The following is a 22650-nucleotide window of genomic DNA, read 5'->3' on the forward strand; positions in this document are numbered from 1 at the left end:
TTTCTTGTTTTCTTGCGTGTAAAATATTAGTGGAGTTTGGTTCATACTCTTTATGAACCTGTTAACCACACGATATGTTGAAAGAGACTCACATCTTCTCTTTGAAACAAAGTCTTTCTCTTTCTTTATAGCTTAAGCTTCAATCTTGTTTAGATCGATCTGTGTTTGGAGCTCTCTCTATACCTTCTTCAGAAGGGTATTCGTGTCTTTTTCCTTTAATATTCCAGGACTGTTTGAGCCTTTTTCTTAAACAATTCTCATTTAATGGATGATGATGATGATGGATGCTACTTCTATTTATCTATTATCATTATCACTTAGCTTTTATAGCAATCAATGTTCACACCGACGCAAGTAAAAGAAACAGGCTTTTATTAGCACTTGTTAAATTGTGTCTGGTAAGGTTTTGTTTTCCATTAAACGTCGAAAGCTTTGTTATGATCATTTCAAGATTCTCAAAACTCTTTTGATGTCGTCTTCCTTATTGTTAATTGTTTTCAAATCCATCTCCATATTTATAACATATCTATCAACTTGTTCATCACTCATCAAAATATCTCATCAAGAAATAGAGCTCCACGATTGTCTGATCATGGTGGAGGAGAAGAAACCCGGAAACGAAACTCTGGTCGATCCAACAGTTGAAGATATGTTACTACATGCATTAGAGCTTGTCCCTATTGCTTTGGACAAAGCAAGAACTATTACATGTTTCTCCAGCAGGTGGAGAGTGATCATATCAAGGTTAGAGAAGGTACCGACATGTTTATCAGATTTCTCTAGCCATCCTTGCTTCTCCAAAAACACTCTCTGCAAAGAACAGATTCAAGCGGTCTTACAAACCTTGAAAGAAGCCAACGAGCTCGCGGATGTATGCGTGCAAGAGAAGCAAGAAGGGAAACTGAAGATGCAGAGTGATCTCGATTCTTTATCTGCGAAAATCGATCTTAGCTTGAAAGATTGTGGATTGCTAATGAGAACAGACGTTCTCGGAGAAGTTACACAATCAATTCAAGTCAGAGAGTTGCTTGCTCGACTTCAAATAGGTCACTTGGAGTCAAAACGCAAGGCTCTTGAGCAGCTCGTTGAGATAATGAAAGACGACGAAAAAGCGGTTATAACCGCTTTGGTTCGGACCAATGTCGCGTCTTTGGTGCAGCTTATGACAGCCACTTCGCTTAGTGTAAGAGAGAATGCTGTGACTGTGATCTGCTCATTAGCTGAATCAGAAAAATGCGAGAATTGGCTTGTCTCCGAGAACGCATTGCCTCCATTGGTAAGGCTGCTTGAATCCGGAAGTCACGTTGCTAAGGAGAGAGCTGTTATGACGTTGCAGATATTGTCGTTTTCATCGGAGACATCGCGTTTGATTGTTGGACACGGAGGGGTTAGTCCGTTGATCAAGATTTGCAAAACAGGGGACTCTGTTTCTCAAGCTGCTTCCGCTTGTACTTTGAAGAACATCTCCTCTGTTCCTGAAGTAAGACAGAACCTTGCGGAAGAAGGAATCGTTAAATTGATGATTAACTTGCTTAACTGCGGAGTTCTGATGGGATCTAAAGAGTATGCAGCGGAGTGTCTTCAGAATCTCACTTCGAGCAACGAAGCTCTACGAAGATTGGTTGTATCAGAGAACGGGGTTCAAACTCTGCTCGCTTACTTAGATGCACCTCTCCCACAAGAAGCTGGAGTTACGGCGATTCGGAACCTCGTTGGCTCTGTTTCTGTTGAGACTTACTTCAAGATCGTCCCATGTTTAGTCCATGTTCTTGAGTCAGGATCAACAGGAGCTAAGCAAGCGGCTGCATCAACTCTTTTCAGGATTGCTACATCGAATGAGACTAAGAGAATGATCGGTGAATCGGGTTGTATCCCTTTATTGATAAGAATGTTGGAGGCGAAAGAGAATGGAGCTAGAGAGGTTGCTGCTCAAGCTATAGCGAGCCTTGTGACGGTTCCAAGGAACTGCAGAGAAGTGAAGAGAGATGAGAAGGGTGTGATGAGTCTTGTGATGCTGCTTGAGCCTAGTCCGAGCAATTCGGCAAAGAAGTATGCGGTTTCGGTTTTGGCAGCTCTGTGTTCGAGCAAGAAGTGTAAAAAGCAGATGGTTTCTGGTGGAGCTGTTGGTTATCTGAACAAGTTGTCGGAACTGGAGGTTCCTGGCTCCAAGAAGCTTCTTGAGAGGATTGAGAAAGGGAAACTGAAAAGTTTCTTTAGTAGGAAGTAGATGAAGAAAATGAGGCAAAATCTTATATTAAAACTAAGGATGGTATATATAATATTTGTGTATGTTGTAATGTTTCATAATCTTATACGAAACATCGCCAATGGTATTGATAAGAAGAATATTGTACACATTTCATTGAAGCAAAAACAAAACAGTGTGTTATTAATTTTATAAGAGTCGCAAGATGAATGTTTTCCTATATATCTCAACAACAAACAAAATACAAAAAAACCAAACCTCAGTTCTTGAAAATGATAAAGAGAAGAATGGGGTTTGGAGATGAGAATCAAGTGGTGGAGATTCTGATGCCGCTAAGAACATAGCCTCCAAAAGAGCTCATCTGCATGTGAGGGTGAGTTCTTGATGGAAGCACCTGATATTCGCGTAGCCATGGTTCTGTTATTTGTAGATTGATGGCCATCTTCCCTTGCTGAAGGTTGTGCATACATGTCGCCAGAGGCTGTGAATGTTCATCATATCATGAGATTCTGTTCTTATGCAAAACTAAAATATAATGAGAAGCTTTCTTCTTATGGCACATTACCTGTAAATACTGATGATATATTGCAAAGGGAGCAGAGTAGGAGAGCAGTGGCAATACATCTTTAGCTAAAGTCCATGGGTCTTGGTCTTGTGCTGCCATGATTAAGCTGCAAAATCACACGACACAAGTGAGGACATCGTATGAACCGAAACCAAATTTCAGTAATAGAGGAACTGTTTCATAGTAGTCACCTAGAGAAACCGTTTTCTTTCCACATTTCTACTGCTTCTTTAGAAGCTTTGGCTCCAGGTTGTGGGGCCTTGGTAATTTTGCTCTCTCGTACAGCAATATCATCTACTCTAGCCTCAGCTGTCACAGATACATCTTCTACCATATCAGATGCAGATGAGTCCTGCAATTTTCAATTACAACCTTTCCTTAAAACCAGAAGATTTATAAACAACTAAGACTCAAGAGAAACCGTAAAGGTTGGCAACTTGCATAGTTATGAACTCCTACTTGTTGATTGTTTTCTTCAGGGGGTGCAGTTTTGGCTGATGAGAGCTCGTTTATAGATGAATGCACGATCCTATAAACGTCCAGCAATGTCAATTACAGATGACTTTTAATTAGAAACTACAGAGAGAGAAAGAGAGAAAAGCTGAACATACCTCTCTCTAATCTTGTCGGTAAAGTTGAACATCTTAACCATATCCACAGAGGAAGGGGAATCCCCTTTATATGTATTACAAACATAACCAGTGCCTCCTAAACGTTCAGCCACTGCACCAGTGACAAGGCCACCAACCATATCCACCACTAGCACGTCCGAGTATGCGGTGACGTTAGCCATCGTTAACAAAAGAGATAACGCGTCTACACGTATGAATCTACAACAAAAAGAAACACAATAGCAACAGTACCAAATATATCGGTTGTTAACTTAGGATCTTCCCAATACAGTTAAATGAAGGAAACAAAGTAATACATACCCGATTCTGGCTGGATATTTCTTGAAATAAGCTTCACAGATACTGTCCAAAACATAAACAGATCCAAGAATAAGAGAAACGAAAGAAGTCGAAAACAAAAAGAGACGGAAACAGAAAAAAAATTACAAACCTTCGAGCAAAAGGGCGTCTTAGAAGCACCTTTGGGGCATACTTCTTCTGCTTCTTAAGCTTATATTTTTCCTATAAAGAAAAGAAGCAAAAACAAGATCAAAAGCTAAAAATCAAAGACGAAGCAGAGAGAGAGAAGTAAACTGTAAAGACATGTACCTGAGACAACTGAAACTTCTTGTCAAATGTTTTACTGTTTGCAATCAGTGCTTCAATAATCTCGTCTCCTTTTGCACCCTCTCTACACATTAACAAAAGTTAGCAGATTCTTCTCTATATAAACACACAGAGATCAGACAAGTTAAAGCCTTGTTCAAACCTCCGCATAGCTTCAATCTCTTCACAGGTGAGGTTTTGAGATTCATTATCGTCGATAAGTTCCCTATTATCTCTAGCATCATCGTCTACAACATTAACGCTGGTGCTTTCTGCCATTATTAGCAAACATCAAATTCAATCAATCTATAACCAAAACATCAAAAGCTGAACATTCTTTCAAAGTGAATTTGGGGAGAAAGACGAAACCTTTTTTGACGGGAAGAATGCGAGAGAGGAAAGAGCCATCTTCTCCGGTTTCGACTTGGAACAGAGATCCAAACGGAGCTCCAATCAATGGCTTCAACGAGTAATTCGTATTCCCGATTTTAAATATACTGTCAAAAAAAAAAACTAAATTAAATCAATCAAATACAATAGAGGATTGAGAATCAAATCTGGAAGAAGAAGAAGACTCACGCGCCACCGGAGAGACGAGCGAAGACGAGACGGTCTCCATCGTTCACGTCCAGCAACACGCTGCAACCTTCGCTAGCAAATCTCGGATTTGGATCTTGTGCCTTATTGATTTTCTGATCCTCCGACTTAGCCTGATCCTCCTTACTGTGCTCCATCGAGACCGAGAGAGAAAATAAACTGCAGTTTTGTTTTTTGGGAGTTTAATTCGGGTTAAAGACAAGTGAACAAGGGGGATTACTGTTTAAAACCCTACGACATGGTTTTGCCGGTTGAGAAGGAAGAGTGGGGTTTATGTTGAATCGGGCCTAACTAAAAGCCCATGGGCCTTTCATAGGTAAATTAATCGAATCTTTTAATGACCTCATTAATGTCTATTAATCCACGTCGTTACTCGGAGACGCGGGATATTAACAGTGAGAGAGATATGATCGAGTGTGGAGAAGTCTTTGGTGGACATACAACGGCGACGTTTTGTTTGTTTGTTGAGAAACGAAGATGACCAAACAAGCTCTATCTCCCACAAAACAGAGTCTCTCTCTCTCTGTTCACGTATCTCTTGGAGCCTTAGCAGAGATATACCACCTTCAAAGGTATTTCGAATCAATTTTTTTACTATGAGTCTGATTTTGAGTTTAAATTGCGCGGATTAAATCTATCAGTCTCAGAGTTCTTCGATCAAAATCGTCTTCTTTAAGGCTCTTTGTGTGTGTGTTTTCACTTTTCAGAGAGAAGATGGGGAGTACTACGTTGGATGTATCGAGAGCAGAGCTTGGTCTAGTAGTTATGTATCTGAACAAAGCAGAGGCAAGGGATAAGTTATGCAGAGCTATACAGTATGGTTCCAAGTTCTTGAGCGGTGGACAGCCTGGTACTGCTCAAAGCGTTGATAAATCCACTAGCTTAGCTAGAAAAGTCTTTCGTCTTTTCAAGGTTTATAATCCTTTTCTTGTTTTCTTTGTTTTTTCTTTTGATTTTTGTAACTTGCTCTGTTTTAACTCTGAAATTATTGTTTGCAGTTTGTTAATGATCTGCATGGTCTTATCAGTCCTGTCCCTAAAGGAACTCCGCTTCCTCTCGTTTTACTTGGAAAGGTGCTTCATAGTTCTGTTCTTTTTCTTACAGAACCTATAAGTGAACTGTTCAGACAAAACTGGATCTCAAGAACCAAAGAGTTCTTTGTCCCCTGTTCTGTATCAATATTGGTTGATGGGTGTGTTTGTTATTTTGCAGTCCAAGAACGCACTTTTGTCTACATTCTTGTTTTTGGATCAAATTGTCTGGCTTGGGAGATCAGGAATCTACAAGGTGAGAGAGAAAACCAAACTAGTTTACTAGTTTAGTTGAGGTTTCTTGTTTTGGACTTTAATGTTATCTCATCACAGAACAAGGAGCGAGCTGAGTTACTTGGGCGTATATCGCTTTTCTGCTGGATGGGATCTTCTGTCTGTACAACTTTAGTCGAGGTCTGTCTGTCTTTTATTTGCTTCCCAATGATTCCTTATGTTACAATTTTTCACTGCTGTTTCCACTGTTGCTAGCTTGGTGAGATTGGAAGGCTATCTTCATCCATGAAGAAGATCGAAAAGGGGCTTAAGAATGGCAACAATATGTATCAAGTAATGTTTTGCCACTCTTCTGTTTCTACAGAATCTAATGTTATAAACTGAACTCATGTGTGTTGGTAATTGTGTAAAATGCAGGATGGGGAGTATTGTGCTAAGCTTAAACAGTCAAACGAGAGGAGTCTTGCTTTGATCAAAGCAGCAATGGACATTGTTGTAGCTGCTGGTCTTCTTCAGTTATATCCAAAGAAGATCACTCCTCGTGTCACCGGAGCTTTTGGGTTCATCACCTCCCTCATTTCTTGCTACCAGGTAACCACAACACTTGTTATTTTCGTGTACTTTCTAAGTTTATGTCTTTGTTCTTCTGATATTTACGTCTCTCTTAACAAACACAGTTGCTTCCGTCACGACCCAAGATCAAGGCGCCTTGAAAAGCTTGTGGAAGAGAGCTGGCGTTCAGGAGAAAGTCATTTCAGAATGTTTCTGTTGGTTCTTTCGAGTAATGTGCTCCTCTTATAAGTCCTTGTATAAAAATCAAACTTAGTTGTGCACGTTTCCATGTATCTGAAATCATCATTGGTCTGATTCTAAAACTTCATTCGTTGACATGGCTTTCAGTCAATGATCCCACGTCTTGTCATGTGAGTGTGAAGTTCTAGCATAGGTTACATGTCTACAACGTATTGAATATATATCACTTTGTAATTGCATGTAACTAACAGTTTTCATATTACATCAATATTTTATTGAATATAATTAACTAGATGCTATCGGTTCTTATCTGTAGTGGTTTTGAAGTAACATGATGAACAAATGGTTTCAAAGCGAAGTATAAAGATGGCTGGTCGGGTTAACACTTAACACAATATGTTCCATGAAATTGTCTTTATTTTTGGTCAACAAGAATTTGCATGTAGTTAAGTGTCAGGCTTTGATATGTATTATGTCAATAGCTTTTGATATAGTGGTTCAGATAATAAGATTCTTGATCAATAAAATTCATGTCAAAAGACTTCAGAGATAAAATGTACCTTATTTTTATTTCATAATACTTATTTATATACCAATCATGATTATTCTAACGTGTTTCCATTTGAGGAATACATATATGGCAAACAAAACATTAAGAAAATCTGTTCAGACAAACATGTACAAACAAGAACTTAGGACGACCGTGGATACGCACCCCAAACAGGAACTCCTGTTACTACTACACGACCTCTATAACCAGTCGTCAACGCCATTGATGAAGATGTCCTTGGTCTCCACATTTGACCATTAGCCGCCACCGCCGCCTGTGAAGAACACGCCGCATAATCCGCTGGAGCCGCCATAGAAGGCGATGTGTATTTTAAACCGTTACCGTCAGGCTTCACCATTATTGACACATTTATGATCCCACTCTTGTCCCCATAATCGTCTCTCAACCTGTAACTCAAGAAGTTTAAATGCCCTTGAGGAGCAAAACCTCCCATGAAATCCGTCACTGGAATCTTAGCGAGCCCAACACTCTTTTCAGCTCCACCACTTGTTTTATATAACACCTCGATGGAGATAAACCTTACACTACCGTTCATCGCCATGTCCATCTCGATCTTATCTTTCCAAACCGGATAACTTCCACCCAGTTCATCCGGTTTACAAGCCTTACTCTCCTGGTCTATTCTGACGATGCAGAATGTCTTTCTCTTCACCGGTTTTCGATCTACCTTGAGTCCCTCCGCTGATATTAACTCAATCTCCAGTGACCGTCTCATTGTTGAATACGTCATGGTGTTTGATGTTATGTGTGTTTATGTTTATAAGTCCAATCCTGTGCAGAGGAGATTGATTCCTTATTGTTTTGTTTCGTGAAGTGAGGGAGAACATGAATGTTACGTTAATATATATAGGTGTTGTTACAAATTGACCGACGAACTCTCGCGGATTTTTCTGTGGTTGCAACTCACATTATACGAAGTTTTATAATTCTTTCTCGGAAATTCTCGGTGTGTTTTTTTTTCTAGCAATCCAACTGTTGGGGACAAGACAACTGTAAATCACTTTTAATTAATTTTTTTTTTCTGAAATATAAACTGTAAAAAAAGATTCTGAAATATGTTTATACATAAAAAAATACTACCTCTCTTCCTAAATGTAGGATGTTTTAAAGAATTTTGATGTTTCAATATATAAGATGTTTTCATATTTCTAGGCATTGTTACTTTATTAAAAACTGTGCAACCAATCATATTTGATAATCTATTTTGTAATTGGTTGAATAACATTAAGTTATAGTTTTAATGATATTTTCTAGACAAAACAATGATTTTTTTAATACACGTGTTTTTACCGGAACAGAGAGAGTAGTAATCTTTAGCTTTATTTTTTTGTTTCGAAAAAATATCATTCAACAATTCCAATATTATTTTTTACATTAAGTTGATCTTTTACCCTTTTGAATTACTAATAGATTTTTATTTAATTCATTTCGTATAATTATTAATATATTAAATAATAATATCTTAGTTTATTATACAATTTTTCAATCTCCGTTAAAAATGTTAATTACTAAGAAACGAAAGAGTAGTAAATATTACTCTATGCTTTGTATTGATCAGCTTTACATGGTGGGGTGAAAAGTGAATAAATAAAATAACTTTTGATGAGTTATATATTTTCACATATAGATAGGGATAAAGACGTTGTTGATCGGATGGTTCCAGGATACCTGATCGGATGGTTCCAGGATGCCTGATCAAATAGTAGTAAATATTACTCCAAGCTATGTGTTGATCATGACATGTATACGTTTTAAATAATGCAAACTAGTAAATTGCTTAATCCACTTTTTTATTCCCTTAAGTTTGATACAAATATTTTCAAAGAGTGGGCGCGTATCCACCTCAAAGAGACCTAAACAATGTTTTTGTGTGTGTGTGTGTGATTTCTGCTAAGGAAAAATCTCAAGCGTCATATTTTCCATGAATCTCTTTTTTAATTTTTTTTTTGCTGGGAATCTCCTTTTGTACAGTAAATTAGTTTTGTCAACAAGTGCAATTTTAGAAAATTATTCCATTACGAAATTAGAAACTTACTTGAAGAAAACGTACTGAAAGTAGTCGTTGTTAATTCCTTATGACGACAAAAAGATTGCGAGGAACCTAAACCATGACGAAGTCTTGGGCGCTACAAGTCGCTGTTGATTCTTCACGTGTCCTGCACTGAACAATAAATAAACTTGACTTTATTAAAAACTCGACTTTTTAAAAGGAAGTTTGGGATGAGGTTCCGAACGAAATTTCACATATTCCTGGGTTGGTTCTGTCCAACACGTTTTTGTTTTCTGCACCCAAAGTCGATTTTAAAAGTACGAGACTGTTTCAAAAAAAAAAGTGTGAGAGACTATTCTATGGAGTGTAATATGAAGTATACTATCATTTAATTTGCCAGGACTGCGCATCATTACTCGGTATTTATTTTATGTCTATTATTTGATTCGTACCCGTTTTGAAAATTTAAGTATTCGATGTTGTCAAGTCGAATAACAAATTTCATTATTCGCAAAGACAAATTAAAGTAAGTATCAAATATCATTTCATTTTCCAGTACTTGCCTCTATTTCTATAAAATATTAGTTACTTCCTAAATAATACTTGTTACTTGCAAAAATAATACTTGTCTTGTTTTTGATATTAAACTACTTGCTACTCATTACTCGGTCTATAACTAGTTCTATAAATTAATAAACAAGACGGTACATTACTAAATAAGATATTAAACTCGTTATTCATTATTCGGTATAAACTTACTTCTTTATAATATGCACAAATATGTTCTTTAAAGTATTTCTCATGTTCTTTTTAGTAGAATAAATAAATAAAATTTCATGTTTGTTTCTAACATAGTATTATTTAATAAGTACTTTTTAAATACTCGTAAATAATTTACAAATACTCAAGTAACAAATAATAAAGCAAGGCAAGTAATTTGTAAATAATTTATTTTTTATCAAGTACTCGAGATAGCAAGTACTCGTTTTTAACAAGTCAAATATAAATCAAAATTTTTATTACTTACAAGACAATTCAAGTATCAAGTACATGTAAAATAGTGAGTGGTTTGCGCCCGGCCCCACTAAAAATAAACAGTCTGTAAATAGAAATCTCCTATTTGGTGAGATAATGATTTGGAACGTTTATAGCGAATTTAAACCCTCTTTTAAAACGAAGAATTGCAATGGCTGTTGGATTTGGAGGAAAAACAACATACCGTCCGATAACACTCGTACATTTGCATGCGCATGCGTTTATATGAATGATGGTTTATTTTGACGGACAAGTAAATACGTGTTGATTGTATTTTCTCGCAAGAATAACAAATTGTTATAATAATCGTAGTTACGAGCTTCATCCATATTCCAACTGCCCCTGTATGTGCGTAATATCTGGGAAATTTAGAAACAGGTCCTCCAAATCTTGGCCAACAAATACATACACAACTGCCCCTGTATGCCTAACTTTCGTGCATGAATTAAGTCTTTCGTAGCGACGCACTGAAGCGCGTCAGCATAGTGACGTAGCTGACAAAACTGTGAAAAGAATATATACGCCCATGTTTGAAAAGTTGAAAACTACCACGATGCAGTCGACCACTTTTTAGTTTATATCGCTAGATATGACCAGATTGATATATTATATACTATGTGACCAAATTGATATGACCGTTGGGCTTAGCTTGAAGTGATGAATAATCTACAGATTTGTTCAAAAAATAAAATAATAATCATTAGAGATTGTTTCTGGAAACTTATCGGGGATTGCCTCATTATTTCATTGAATATGGATTAGGCACACAGTCAGTTACGTTGTACTTGTTTTCTTCATTGTTGTCGTGTTGACTTGATCAAACATAGTCGATGTCTAGAAATTTTATTTTTAAACTGTTTTGGCGATTGCGGGGAAAAGACGAGTTAATCATAATTTACAAGTAACGACTAATTTACGAATGTTAGTGTTGTTTCTAAAAATGTCAAAAATTGTTTGGAATAAATAAGTCAAAATTGTTTGGAATAAATAAATAATCCAAGTCTCACATCATATATTAGCCCGGGGATATTAGATTAAAAAAAGTCAAATATATAAATATGGATCAATTCCATACAGTATGATTTTTTTTGGGATTTTTTTTAACAAAACAGTTTAAGTCCAAAGCAGATAATAATATCATACTAGAGATTAACCTGTGCCGAGCACAGATATTTTTTTTAATTTTATATATAACTTACTGTTTATATTTCATTATCAAAACATTAAATTTTTATTTTATCTTAACAAATTATACACTTTAAAAAATTTGGTATTTTATTAATCTATATGATAAGTAGATCACACACTACTTTGTTTTGAATTGTATATTAAAATTAAAATTCATTATTATTTAACATACTATGTAATTATATATGCTTGGCCATGGCTATTTTTCTATTTACAAATGCAATTTTATATTTTGGAAGTTCTAAACTTTACAATTTTTGCAAAAGGCATATATATTTATACATTATTAGTCTTGTTATTTCTTATGCTAGTATGCTCAATGAAATCAGATTTTAGTTGTCAGGATTTGATTTTTATCGTGCATATTATCAAATATTAGTACTTTAACGAACTTCAGCAAGTATAAGATAGTCAAATAAATATAAAACAATCAATAAATTGTTAACAAATTTTTTGTTTGGATATTTATTTCTAATGAAATGTGAGTAGGTCAAAAACTTAAATCTATACTATTAAAGCAAAAATTCTCCTAAAATTTTGCTTTTGCTTTACTTTCTTAATTACAATGTATTGCCACTCATTAATTTTAGTTAACCAGTATTAATTAAAACCATTCAGCAAAATAAACATATTTAAAGAATATTCCGAAATATATACAATGAAAGTAAAGTCTCTCATAAGATTTTGCCCTTGATTTTTTTTCTTAATTATAATGTCATGCCACTCAATAATTTTAGTTAATAGCTATTAATTAAAACCATCCAGCAAAATAAATGTATTTAAAGAATATTCCAAACCATTATTTTTTTGCCATAGCTTTTATACCTTTTAAGTTACATAGCATTATGTGTAGTGTATTAATATAGATGGTACATTTTCTGTTTTTGTCTTTCGTCAATTGATTCAGTTAGTTATTTTCTTTTTATTACAACACCTAATGACATGAATATTAATTATATAACTAACTTCTAACAAAATTTTACAGAACATAATATACTAATTTTCATTATTTACATGTGCATCATAGTACATGATAATGTATTAATTTTATAGTTTACATTTAAAAATTCAACTATAATGTACAAACGATATATTTAATCATCATCATATATCAAAACAACTAATTAAATTCAAATCTAACGTAATTCAAATTTTGAGACACTATACATAACCAACTTTAATTATTTTGTCATATATAAAATAATGGTTGTAATCTTGGGTTACCAAAATCACAAAAAAATATTAAAAGAAGTTTAATATATATATATATATGGGTAAAAATACCTTTTCTATATATGAGTCAAAATTTTGTTTATTATATAGACATAAATACGTTAAACTTTTTTTTAAGGAGGTTGTTTGCCATAAAGGAATTTCATTTGTTGTCTATACATGTTACAATTTTAAAATTTTAAGACAATATTATGAAAAATGTAAAATAAAATAAATTATACTAGAATAAGTTTTATTTAATATATATATTTTTAATTAAATGTAACTATTTCTAAATTGATATCATACAAATCTCTTAAATATATGCTTAAATATATGCGCTAACAGAATTATAACTTAACTAAAATCCTAATTAATAAATTATAATTAATATTTAAATTAATATTTAAAACTTAAAATAAAGTCGACTTTTCTTGATTAGCCTACGATTCATATGTAGAAGTTTTTACAATTACCGTTTTCGGATTTTTCCATCAAATACACAAAAATATTTAGTAAGTATAAATGAGTTGAACAAATATATTTTATTTTATTTCTATTATGAACTAACAAACGGGATACTCAGAGCATAATTAATAGGCAGTTTTTAGGATTTTTAGCGGAATATAAAAATTTGTCTCTTAACTTTTAAATAAAAAAACTAAAAAACGACTCTTAAGTAATTAAATAATTATTTAAGAATCGGTTCTTAGTTTTTTTACTAAAACACTAAAAAACGAATTCTTATATTCCGCTAAAAACCACATACTACAAAACCCTATTAATCATGTTATGAGTTTACAAAAAAAATAATGTGAATTGATTTGTACTTGTCTCTTGAAACTTGTGCAGACCTCGTGGTAGGGTAGTACATACATAAAGTTGAAGTACTCATTTAAAGCTTTTTAAATTACAATCTCAAATACAGAGAATTGACTAGCAAATAAGTAGCAAGTCTTTTTCTACTAATCTATACTATAGGTTATGAATGGGAACACCTTCGCGGTGCGTATTTGTTATGATGGGACAGAAAAACCGCAGATGTCACCAATCAACACAAAACATAAATCAAAAGCGTTTTTCTGAAAATAACGCACTTGTCAAAAACTGTTTTTTGTTTGTTCGTGTTAAAACAAATAACGCACTTGAATTATCAAAGCAGGCCATGACCAGCGGTCCAACCAATAACGCACTTGATGGCTTTTATTTTTATGTTATTTTATTGATATAAATATTTTATATCATCTAATACTATCATTGTAATATGTAAGTAACGTGTCTCACAATTGCTTTGGTTTTGAAGCTAGATATTCTTTTTATTATTAAAACATGACAATAAATTTACGTAGTAATTTAAAATGCTTAATCTATTTCATTTGTACAAATGAGAAAGCAAAAGATAGTGTTCTACATATGTTATGAGAAAATTAAAGTATTAAATATTAGTTTTTATTTATTTTATTTACCACTTTATTTACATTTTTAATTGTATTTTTTTATTTCAAAATGCTTTATTAGTAATTAATGAATATTATATATATTAGAATTGTTATTTCAAAATAGTTCTAATATTTAAAATTCCCCTTGATTTATTTTAAATAATATATTTTACTTTATTAGCTTACAAATTTTTCAAAAATATAGATTTAATTCATCTAAAATACTGTATGAAATTAATATCTTTTTATTTTTACAAATTAAATCCAAAACATTTTCCTTTTTGTTTAATTTATTATAAAAAAACAGAAAACAAACAAACTAAAATCATAAATATAATAATGTGAAAATAATTACAACAAAATCGAACTAGAAAATTGGTCAAAAATCAGTTAAACTCGTCATAAGTCAATGACTCGGTTCAATATCAAACTCGGGTTTTTAATTTAAATTTAAAATAAATCATGTGCACTTAAAAATATTTGTTAATATTTAAATTTTTTAGTTATGTTAGTTATAATGATATGTTTCCTTTATAATATTTATATTTTAACTTTTTCAATTCCGCATATTATATTTTCACCAATCAAACACAAATCCGCACCGCTAATTCTATCAAAACCGCACCTATTCCATAAACCGCACGAACCGCTGTTGGACCGTACCGCACTTCAATTCCGCACCGCTTTTATTACCAAAACCGCGGTTACCATTCGGACCCATAGTTTTTATTTTCAACTGGCAAATACAATAAATAAATAAATAGAAACTGAGGTAAAAAAAAAATAGAAAATTGAGGCCACGTCATTCAAAGTACAACAAAACAAAATCTTAAAATTTATCAAATACTTTCCCCATTTCCCAGTCTTCGTTGGCGCTAACTACATATTTTCCCCATATATTAATTTCCAGTTAGGTTTTTATCTAGAGATTTATTTTTACTTACTTAATAGTAATATGTTAATCCTAATCGTTTTGATCACTATACCAATTTGGAGGTTCGCATTTGTAGGTGATCTTAGAGTGTTAATATGTTGTACGTAATCCTAATCGTTTTTTTCTGATGTATCAGAAATGATGCAATCTTAACACTTTTATTTTTGTATTGATTGTTGAAGAGGTAAAACTTATTTTGAAGGCGTGGGGTATTATATTTGATAATACTAAACTATCAAATAGATTTAAAAGCTGAACAATTCCGAGCTAGTGATATAGTGACTCGAAAAACTATCCATCTTGTTTGTTCTACGCTTATCTCTCTGTCGAGTTGATCATCACATTAGCTGCTTGTCATATAGGTGACGTCAACAAATATATGTTAGAGGAGAGATTTGCAGTGTCGTGACTTTTTATCGTGACTTTTCACTTTCGGTCGTTCTTAGCAAAAGAAAAGTGTACAGTGTGTATGTCATAGTCAACTTATCCGTCAACAATACAAAAATATTTTATGTAATGTTGGACATGAGTATAACTAGATACTAATCCGCGTACCAGCACGTGTATTAATATTTATATTTATACATTGATATTTATTTTTTGTAATTAATGTTATATATTTTAGATGAGTCATAATATAACTAATTGTATTCAAAAAACCTGAACTGAATCATACAATATTGTTAGTTTTGGTACACATATTTGAACCTGTTTCAGAACATTTGTTATTTAGATATTCTTAGGTTCTTATACATCAGAACCGAACTCATCAATACCCAAAATGATCAACTTAAAATCCACATATAAATTTATAATATTCAAGTGTAGCCTAATTTCAAAAAAAAAAAAAATGATACCCGAAAATAACAACTCATACCTAAATGGAGCCAATGTTCATACCTAACTTATTTTATAAACTAATAAAAATGACTTTTTCTATGTGTTTGACTAAATTAAATGAAATAGAAAGATTTTTTTAAATAGTAAAATAATTTTATGGAGTGAAAATTAAGTGACAATAAATGTAATATATTTTTATTATTTTGATTTAAATTATTATTTTATTCACAAAAATATGTTTTTGGCTATGTAATTTTTCACCGATTGAAATTAAAATAAATAAAAAAGTTTTAATAAAACAAGCTAAACCAAACGTTTAACCATATGAAAAATCCAGTTATTTTACATTTTTGATTTTATAATTGTCACAAATTTAATGTTGATTCACTAATAAATCAAAATCTGCACTTTATTATTATTATTATTTTTGAATGAATGTTAAATTCTTATTAAAAAAAACCATTGTTACAGTTACAATGCATCCTTAATCAGAATTTGTTTTTTAAATTTACTCCATAAAGACTTCTATACTTTAACTTCTATACTCAAACTACTGCCTTGTTGAGAACCAGTTTTGTAATCCCCCTTCCATCCTATTATCTCATGCCCTCAATATTGACGAAAATATGTTCTGAATGCTTCTATCTACCATTCTGATCATCTTGTTTGGTGGTAAGGATGCCTCACCATGTCTTCTACCATCACTTTCCAACCAACCCATGGATAGTTGCCTGGAACACATGCTTCAAAACAAAGATCTTGATAGTATTTTGACCCGTTGAGATCATTGATACTATGTCTAACCAGATTGTTGTGTAATCATCTTCCATGAGACCTCTCGTGAGATTCTCCCAGACTTCTGCTGAATATCTACACTAAAAAAAGATGATTCCTTGTTTCTAAAGGTTCATCACATAGAGAACATGCCGCATTCACATATCCATCCGAACTCTGCACTTTATTATTATGGTAATATAATTAATTATCTGATGTATTGTTAAGGTAATATAATTATTGAAATTGTTAAACTGAGTGAAATATGAAAAAACAGTTAATGAAATCATATTAATGAAATTACTAAAATAACACTATACTTTTTTTATACTGTTATTTATGTTTCTAAACAATTTTTATTTATACTGTTATCCATATATATTTTCAAACAATACCAAAAGTACTTTCAATAATGTAGATACGTGATTGTAAATTTACAATGTTTGGTTGTCCAAATAATTTAATTTCTGTTGCAAATCTTGGCTATCTTAATCGACTTCTGAACCAAATGAAAACGATATTGTTCACTTTTCACCACCATACTTGATAGATTTTTTATTTTGGAGATTTTTATATCTTACAGACTTTTGCTCTTACAGCCATTTGATGATGCGATCTCTGGGGCTCTGTGAACGCAATAATATTCCTCATGAGGCGTAAAGCTGGTCTTATTTCCCAAAAATTGTCATCTTCAAAACAAGCGAAAGGCGTCGTTTTTTCTAGGCATGGACACTATCTGAACAAAAATTGATCCAAAATAAAATAGTTTGAATCAGTTTCACCTTTAAATTATTTATCCATATCATCAGTTCTTAATGTTAAGAACCTCGGTTCCGTTGTTGGGTAGCTGATCTAAAAATTATATGTATCCAAAGAAAAAAATTAATATTAAAATATAATTTAATAAGTAAACAAATGCATTATTGAAAATTGGTAAACAATGACACCAAACTTATAAATGTCATAGGGGGCAACAACTTATAAATGTCATAGGGGGCAACTGCACACCCAAGTTGCACATAAGGACTATGTGTCCAAATTCTCTTCATTTGATAGACATGAAGTCAATTGGTTCTTATCGGGAACCGTTCTGAATACCTGAGTTCCTAAATCCTTAGGAATGAAAATAAAACAATTTCTTCAAATATCTCGGAGTTCTTACGTAAGATCTCCGGTTTCAAGAATGGACGCAAGCTTTTGTAAACGAGAGTGATCATTCGCTCAAGAATGTAAAAAATTGCTTGCATCACAACACTATAGGTGCTGTATTGATTTTGAAAGAATGAGCAAAGATATTTAACAACATTTTTGGCGAAAAATTGAATGGCGCACATAAACTGGACCTGGAATGGCGCCGGTACCACTTCTTCTCAAGATGTTCATGGGTTTTACAAGTCATCAGGCCCATTATATAATACTGACCAAAAGGTCCAAAACTCATTATAAAATAATTAATTCGTCGTCGACCCTATACAACAACAGATCGATGTATTTTTGTTTGAAAAACTCTTTTTGTTTCTGTCAACATCTTCCAATGAAAACAAAAACACTTTATCTGAATCTTAAGAAATGTTGTAATGGTTACACTTAAATTCAACCATACTATAGCATCTAGAGAAATAATGATTTTAATGCGTCACGATTATTTTACCAACCAATCACAGATCTCTAGGACAAAAAGTAAGGACCATATATTAAGCGACACTCTTTCGTTAAGATCAGATCGGTCCACTCGTTTATATTATTCACATCTTCTTCCGCCATTATCATCATCTTCCTCCACTTTCAAATCTCTTCATCCTTCAATGGCGGTCAAAAAGCCCGGAGTGATCGCGTTGTTCGACGTCGACGGTACTCTCACTGCTCCGAGGAAGGAAGCTACTCCAGAATTGCTCGAGTTCATCCGAGAATTGCGCAAGGTATGTCGTGTGGTTGATCCGTTGTAGCTTCTTCTATGCCTGGTTAGTGTTTGATGAAATGTCTGTGAGAGTTTTCAGGTGGTTACTGTTGGAGTCGTCGGTGGATCTGATCTAAGCAAGATATCTGAGCAGCTTGGCAAAACAGGTACGTAAGGTGATCAGATTGGGGAAAAGAAACTATACTCTGTTCTTAGAAATTCGATTTGGTATCTAAAGGAATGATCTTTTTCATGCATTGATGACAGAGGTCACTCTTTTTTTTTGTGTGCTCTCTGTTATATATGTGGGATCCTCTTAGAAGCTGAGACTAGAGAGACTTTCTCTGGTTTTAGATCGTTGACTAGATCCATCAACAACAAAGATACACAAGATCATTTAAGTCTCTGTGTTTAGATTCTGGAATGTGTTTGAGTTCTCCAAGTCTCTGTCTTTATCTAAGATCTGGCTCCACCTTCTTGCCTTGGGAGTCTCCAACCTGTTTGGCTAATACTTTCGAGTTTGTATTTTCTTGCAGTCACCACAGACTATGATTATTGTTTCTCTGAGAATGGTCTTGTTGCCCATAAAGATGGGAAGCCCATTGGAATCCAGGTGAATATTAAACTATCGCTTTTACTTTACCCACATTGTTGCTTGATCGTTTCTTTTATTCCTTAACAGTTTGTATCCTTTTTTCTCAGAGCCTGAAGCTGTACCTTGGTGAAGATAAACTCAAGGTAAAACAAAATTTATTGTCCCTCTCATGTTACAGGAGTTGATTTAATGTTTCTTTAGTTGTTTAATTGGTGGGGAAGCGATATGCCAGAACATGTGTTTGAATAGTTCGTGATTGCGTACGTTTGATGATGCAGGAGTTGATAAATTTCACGCTGCACTACATTGCAGACTTGGATATTCCAATCAAAAGGTACATTTAAAGATCAACCTCAACCTCTAGTCTCGAGTCATTATTTTAGAGGGGTTTAAAGTTATTAACTTCTTGAAATTTGTATACACAGGGGAACATTTATAGAGTTCCGAAATGGAATGCTCAATGTGTCACCGATTGGTCGCAACTGCAGCCAAGAAGAAAGAGACGAGTTCGAGAGATATGATAAGGTAAGAGAAACATTTTTTAGTTTGGTTCCTTATAGAAAACCAATTATGAGCATTGTCTGTTTTAAGTGATGATATCATTCTAACATGTTTGTCTTAAAAAGGTTCAAAACATTAGACCAAAGATGGTGGCTGAACTTCGTGAGCGGTTTGCGCATCTCAACCTTACTTTCTCTATTGGAGGACAGATTAGCTTCGACGTGAGTTGGAATGAAATGTGGATTTTAACAAATTTCTTATAGCCAGTTTTTGTGTTACTGAGCCTAGTTCCATTGTTATGACTCAGGTCTTCCCTAAAGGTTGGGACAAGACTTACTGCTTGCAGTACCTTGAAGACTTCAATGAAATTCATTTCTTCGGTGACAAAACCTATGAGGTAAGACAACTTAACTTTTGTAAATTCTGGAGTGATTCTTGCATGATTTTCCATTGAGCTTGATGTGTAAAAAACACGGCTTTAACTTCCTTTCAGGGTGGAAACGATTATGAAATTTATGAATCACCAAAAACAATTGGCCATTCAGGTCAGTTTGTTGGATATGTCATCTGTTTATCTCTGTATGTGTTAGTGACATTTTCATGACCAGTAAGATTGTTTCTTTTGCAGTTACTAGTCCAGATGATACAATGGCTAAATGCAAAGCTCTGTTCATGTCTTGAAAAACAACTATCCATCTCAGGAACACAATGCGAGAGATTGACTATTCTTGGCGAATTTTCACAACTTTTGATTATTTACATTACAAGAAACGGAGACAAGTATGTTTGCATACTGATTCCGTATGTTTTGAATTTTGGTTCAGAAAAATAAAACATTTGGTTATAATCTTTGTTTCAGAACAAGAACTGGTTTTCTCATAGCTAAGATTAAAGAAAGTATACTCTTTTTAAAAATGGATGTTAAATGTTTGTTTTTACAACAGATTCTCTCCAAGCTTTACAATAATTTACAAAAAGAATGATTGTATACATATATTAATTTGTAAACATAAAAAGCATATAAAACTTCAAACTTGAGAACTGGTAGTATAGTTACTCAGCCTTAGGCTCAGGCTCTTCTCCTGCAGCTTCTGGGGCTTCTTCTTCTTCTTTTCCTTCTCCTTCTCCCTCGGGAGCCACGGCCTCATCTTCAGGTTTGTGGTCGTCATGAGGAGGAGAAGAGGCACCAGAAGAGGCGGATCGACGGTGGTTAGCAGCAGCTTGATGGACGTTATTGTAACTTCCTTTCTCAAGAAAGAGCTGGTTGAAATGAACTTTACAGTAGAGGACACCGTTGAGAGAAGCGTAAGACGAGTGAGTCAAAGGACAACCACTGTGTGCACACTTGAAGCAAGTCTTGTGGAAACATTCTCCTTCCATTGTTACTTTCTCAAGTGGATAAACGGTTTTCTGACAAGTCGCACACTTGTCTTGTGTTCCACTGAAGAATGAAGATAACTTGCTTGGAGCTCGAGTCTTGCAGATTCAAATGAAATAATTAGATTAAAGATTAAAGAAACATGCAAAATAAAAAAGAGTTATAAGTTCATTACTAGCTGATCATTCGTCTTGTCTGCCTTTCCTCCTGTTGTAATTAAATAACGTTAGCACAGACAAATGAAGAAAAACATTCGAAAACAGAACAATGAAGAGATAAACTAAAGAGACCTGTGTGAAGACTCTTGACAGATTCTTTAAAAAGCTGCTCAAAGTGACGCTTGCAGTAAAGAACTCCATCCATTGATGAGTAGTTACTTATCTGTTGAGAAAAGAGTTTCATAGCATTCTCGAAATAGAGTAACAATGAAGAAAGAAGAAGAAGACGTACCACGAGAGAGCCATTGCAATGGCTGCATCTGAAGCAGTTTTTGTGATATGTGTTTCCTTCCAACGTCAACAAATCCATGACGTAGACGGTTTTGTCACAGGCCTTGCATTTATCCAATGTTCCTGTAAACGACATTTTTTCTATCTTCTGTGTTGTTTCTGGATTTAAACAACGAGGAGAATACAAAAACAAAATGAGTTTTTGTTTCTTTCTTTTCATCTATGAGTTGCATGTGTTATTTATTAGAAGTTCTTGATTGAGAATCTTGGTTCTAGTGGTGGAGATTCGAAAGAGGAGATACCATTTAATTCTAGGATTGCTTATTTTACCGATCATCATCATTTTCTTTTGTTTTTAGTTTCTTTTTTTCCGGGCAAATGGATGAAGGGTTTCCCTTTCTTGAGCTCTATTTTTAAATTTGTGGAAAAGAATGACAATAGTCAAAGTTACGAGGCTATATCATAACTATTTAAATATTAAGGGGGCTATTATAAAGTAAATGATGTGAATGGATAAGACTAAGGTTGTGATTGGAAACCTGTGTGAGAGACATATTTGTAATAGTGTGTAATTCATCAAGTATCACCCATCATATAGGACGTAATTGCAAATAAGGGGTGAGGATTTCGGTTTAATTATGAATTCAGTTTGGTTTGGGTTATTTGGGTATAAGAATTATAATGGTTTGGTTTATGTTCGGTTTATGTTCGGTTTTACTTCGATTCGGTTTAGGTTTAATTTGGTTTTGTTTGTATTTTTCAGTTCAATCGAGTTAATTTTTTAGTTTTGTTCTAGTTTAACTACAAAAATATAACTTATAAAAACATAAACAAATCATCATTTGATACTAAATCATTATTTCTTTTATATTTAAGCGTAAAACAAAACATCACAATAAATATGTAGAAAATGTAATTCAGTAATTTTATATTATTATCTTCAAAAATAATATAAATATCATAAAATAACTTTTTCCTTTTTGATGTTAATGTATGAGATTCATATTTTTGTATTTTATTTTAGTTGTGCTTATTCTACTCATTTAAAAATAAAATGTATAAAATTATGTTTAGTTGTTTACTTGTTTAGGCTAAATGGTTAAATATACTAAATCTTAATATTATTAGAATATTTAATTAATCTAATTAAAAAACACTTCGGTTTTTCGGTTTGGTTCGGTTTAAAACCAAACCGAACCATTTAAGTTGATAAAATCTTGAACCAAACGGGTTAAGCATATACT

The 22650-nt window shown here is 33.5% G+C and overlaps 6 protein-coding genes across 7 annotated transcripts; 3 read left to right on the top strand and 3 right to left on the bottom strand.

The window, feature by feature from the left end:
- Window positions 1-36: 36 nt before the first annotated feature.
- LOC106438258 lies at window positions 37-2428 on the top strand. Its single transcript, XM_013879365.3, has one exon. The coding sequence runs from the start codon at window positions 470-472 to the stop codon at window positions 2225-2227; it is 1758 nt and encodes a 585-aa protein (XP_013734819.2). The 5' UTR covers window positions 37-469; the 3' UTR covers window positions 2228-2428.
- LOC106438259 (tRNA (adenine(58)-N(1))-methyltransferase non-catalytic subunit trm6) lies at window positions 2338-4817 on the bottom strand. Of its 2 annotated transcripts, none has more exons than XM_013879367.3 (11): window positions 4568-4817; window positions 4358-4485; window positions 4152-4260; window positions 3992-4073; window positions 3834-3904; window positions 3704-3745; window positions 3383-3601; window positions 3234-3300; window positions 2963-3123; window positions 2772-2877; window positions 2338-2687 (listed from the first exon to the last, which is right to left on the bottom strand). In XM_013879367.3, the coding sequence occupies exons 1-11, from the start codon at window positions 4720-4722 to the stop codon at window positions 2514-2516; spliced, it is 1314 nt and encodes a 437-aa protein (XP_013734821.2). In that variant the 5' UTR covers window positions 4723-4817; the 3' UTR covers window positions 2338-2513. The 2 variants fall into 2 exon arrangements, with proteins under 2 accessions (XP_013734821.2, XP_013734820.2); XM_013879366.3 differs by having other exon boundaries at window positions 3231-3300.
- Window positions 4818-4952: 135 nt separating this feature from the next.
- Window positions 4953-6888, top strand: LOC106438260 (peroxisomal membrane protein 11D-like). Its single transcript, XM_048775850.1, has 8 exons — window positions 4953-5157; window positions 5293-5497; window positions 5584-5658; window positions 5798-5872; window positions 5950-6030; window positions 6106-6183; window positions 6268-6441; window positions 6528-6888. Exons 1-8 carry the CDS (start codon window positions 5063-5065, stop codon window positions 6561-6563), a joined length of 819 nt encoding a protein of 272 aa, XP_048631807.1. The 5' UTR covers window positions 4953-5062; the 3' UTR covers window positions 6564-6888.
- On the bottom strand, window positions 6630-9972 carry LOC106443651 (BON1-associated protein 2). Its single transcript, XM_048775851.1, has one exon. It carries the CDS (start codon window positions 7902-7904, stop codon window positions 7296-7298), a length of 609 nt encoding a protein of 202 aa, XP_048631808.1. The 5' UTR covers window positions 7905-9972; the 3' UTR covers window positions 6630-7295.
- Window positions 9973-18098: 8126 nt separating this feature from the next.
- LOC106438263 (phosphomannomutase) lies at window positions 18099-20522 on the top strand. The gene is made up of 10 exons (XM_022716045.2): window positions 18099-18505; window positions 18584-18650; window positions 19020-19096; window positions 19186-19221; window positions 19357-19412; window positions 19504-19603; window positions 19705-19800; window positions 19887-19976; window positions 20073-20124; window positions 20208-20522. The coding sequence occupies exons 1-10, from the start codon at window positions 18164-18166 to the stop codon at window positions 20258-20260; spliced, it is 969 nt and encodes a 322-aa protein (XP_022571766.1). The 5' UTR covers window positions 18099-18163; the 3' UTR covers window positions 20261-20522.
- On the bottom strand, window positions 20361-21641 carry LOC106438262 (LIM domain-containing protein PLIM2a-like). Its single transcript, XM_013879369.3, has 4 exons — window positions 21408-21641; window positions 21248-21338; window positions 21133-21164; window positions 20361-21055 (listed from the first exon to the last, which is right to left on the bottom strand). Exons 1-4 carry the CDS (start codon window positions 21624-21626, stop codon window positions 20633-20635), a joined length of 765 nt encoding a protein of 254 aa, XP_013734823.1. The 5' UTR covers window positions 21627-21641; the 3' UTR covers window positions 20361-20632.
- Between the last annotated feature and the right edge of the window lie 1009 nt (window positions 21642-22650).

This window comes from Brassica napus, chromosome A3 (assembly GCF_020379485.1).
Source record: "Brassica napus cultivar Da-Ae chromosome A3, Da-Ae, whole genome shotgun sequence".
NCBI lineage: Eukaryota > Viridiplantae > Streptophyta > Magnoliopsida > Brassicales > Brassicaceae > Brassica > Brassica napus.

What these genes read in the sequence shown, in the direction of transcription:
- LOC106438259 (XM_013879366.3), bottom strand. Translation starts at nt 4,722, where the DNA reads ATGGAGCACAGTAAGGAGGATCAGGCTAAGTCGGAGGATCAGAAAATC. An exon ending in GCTCGTCTCTCCGGTGGCGC is followed by an intron (nt 4,486 to 4,567) that starts GTGAGTCTTCTT and finishes TTTTTTTGACAG; the next exon opens with TATATTTAAAATCGGGAATA. An exon ending in AGAAGTTTCAGTTGTCTCAG is followed by an intron (nt 3,905 to 3,991) that starts GTACATGTCTTT and finishes TTTTCTTTATAG; the next exon opens with GAAAAATATAAGCTTAAGAA.
- LOC106438258 (XM_013879365.3), top strand. Translation starts at nt 470, where the DNA reads ATGTCGTCTTCCTTATTGTTAATTGTTTTCAAATCCATCTCCATATTT.
- LOC106438263 (XM_022716045.2), top strand. Translation starts at nt 18,164, where the DNA reads ATGGTTACACTTAAATTCAACCATACTATAGCATCTAGAGAAATAATG. An exon ending in TTGGTGAAGATAAACTCAAG is followed by an intron (nt 19,222 to 19,356) that starts GTAAAACAAAAT and finishes TTGATGATGCAG; the next exon opens with GAGTTGATAAATTTCACGCT. An exon ending in AGTTCGAGAGATATGATAAG is followed by an intron (nt 19,604 to 19,704) that starts GTAAGAGAAACA and finishes TGTCTTAAAAAG; the next exon opens with GTTCAAAACATTAGACCAAA.
- LOC106438260 (XM_048775850.1), top strand. Translation starts at nt 5,063, where the DNA reads ATGACCAAACAAGCTCTATCTCCCACAAAACAGAGTCTCTCTCTCTCT. An exon ending in GAGATATACCACCTTCAAAG is followed by an intron (nt 5,158 to 5,292) that starts GTATTTCGAATC and finishes TTCACTTTTCAG; the next exon opens with AGAGAAGATGGGGAGTACTA. An exon ending in CCCTCATTTCTTGCTACCAG is followed by an intron (nt 6,442 to 6,527) that starts GTAACCACAACA and finishes TAACAAACACAG; the next exon opens with TTGCTTCCGTCACGACCCAA.
- LOC106438262 (XM_013879369.3), bottom strand. Translation starts at nt 21,626, where the DNA reads ATGAAAAGAAAGAAACAAAAACTCATTTTGTTTTTGTATTCTCCTCGT. An exon ending in TGTCAAGAGTCTTCACACAG is followed by an intron (nt 21,165 to 21,247) that starts GTCTCTTTAGTT and finishes TAATTACAACAG; the next exon opens with GAGGAAAGGCAGACAAGACG. An exon ending in ACAAGACGAATGATCAGCTA is followed by an intron (nt 21,056 to 21,132) that starts GTAATGAACTTA and finishes TGAATCTGCAAG; the next exon opens with ACTCGAGCTCCAAGCAAGTT.
- LOC106443651 (XM_048775851.1), bottom strand. Translation starts at nt 7,904, where the DNA reads ATGACGTATTCAACAATGAGACGGTCACTGGAGATTGAGTTAATATCA.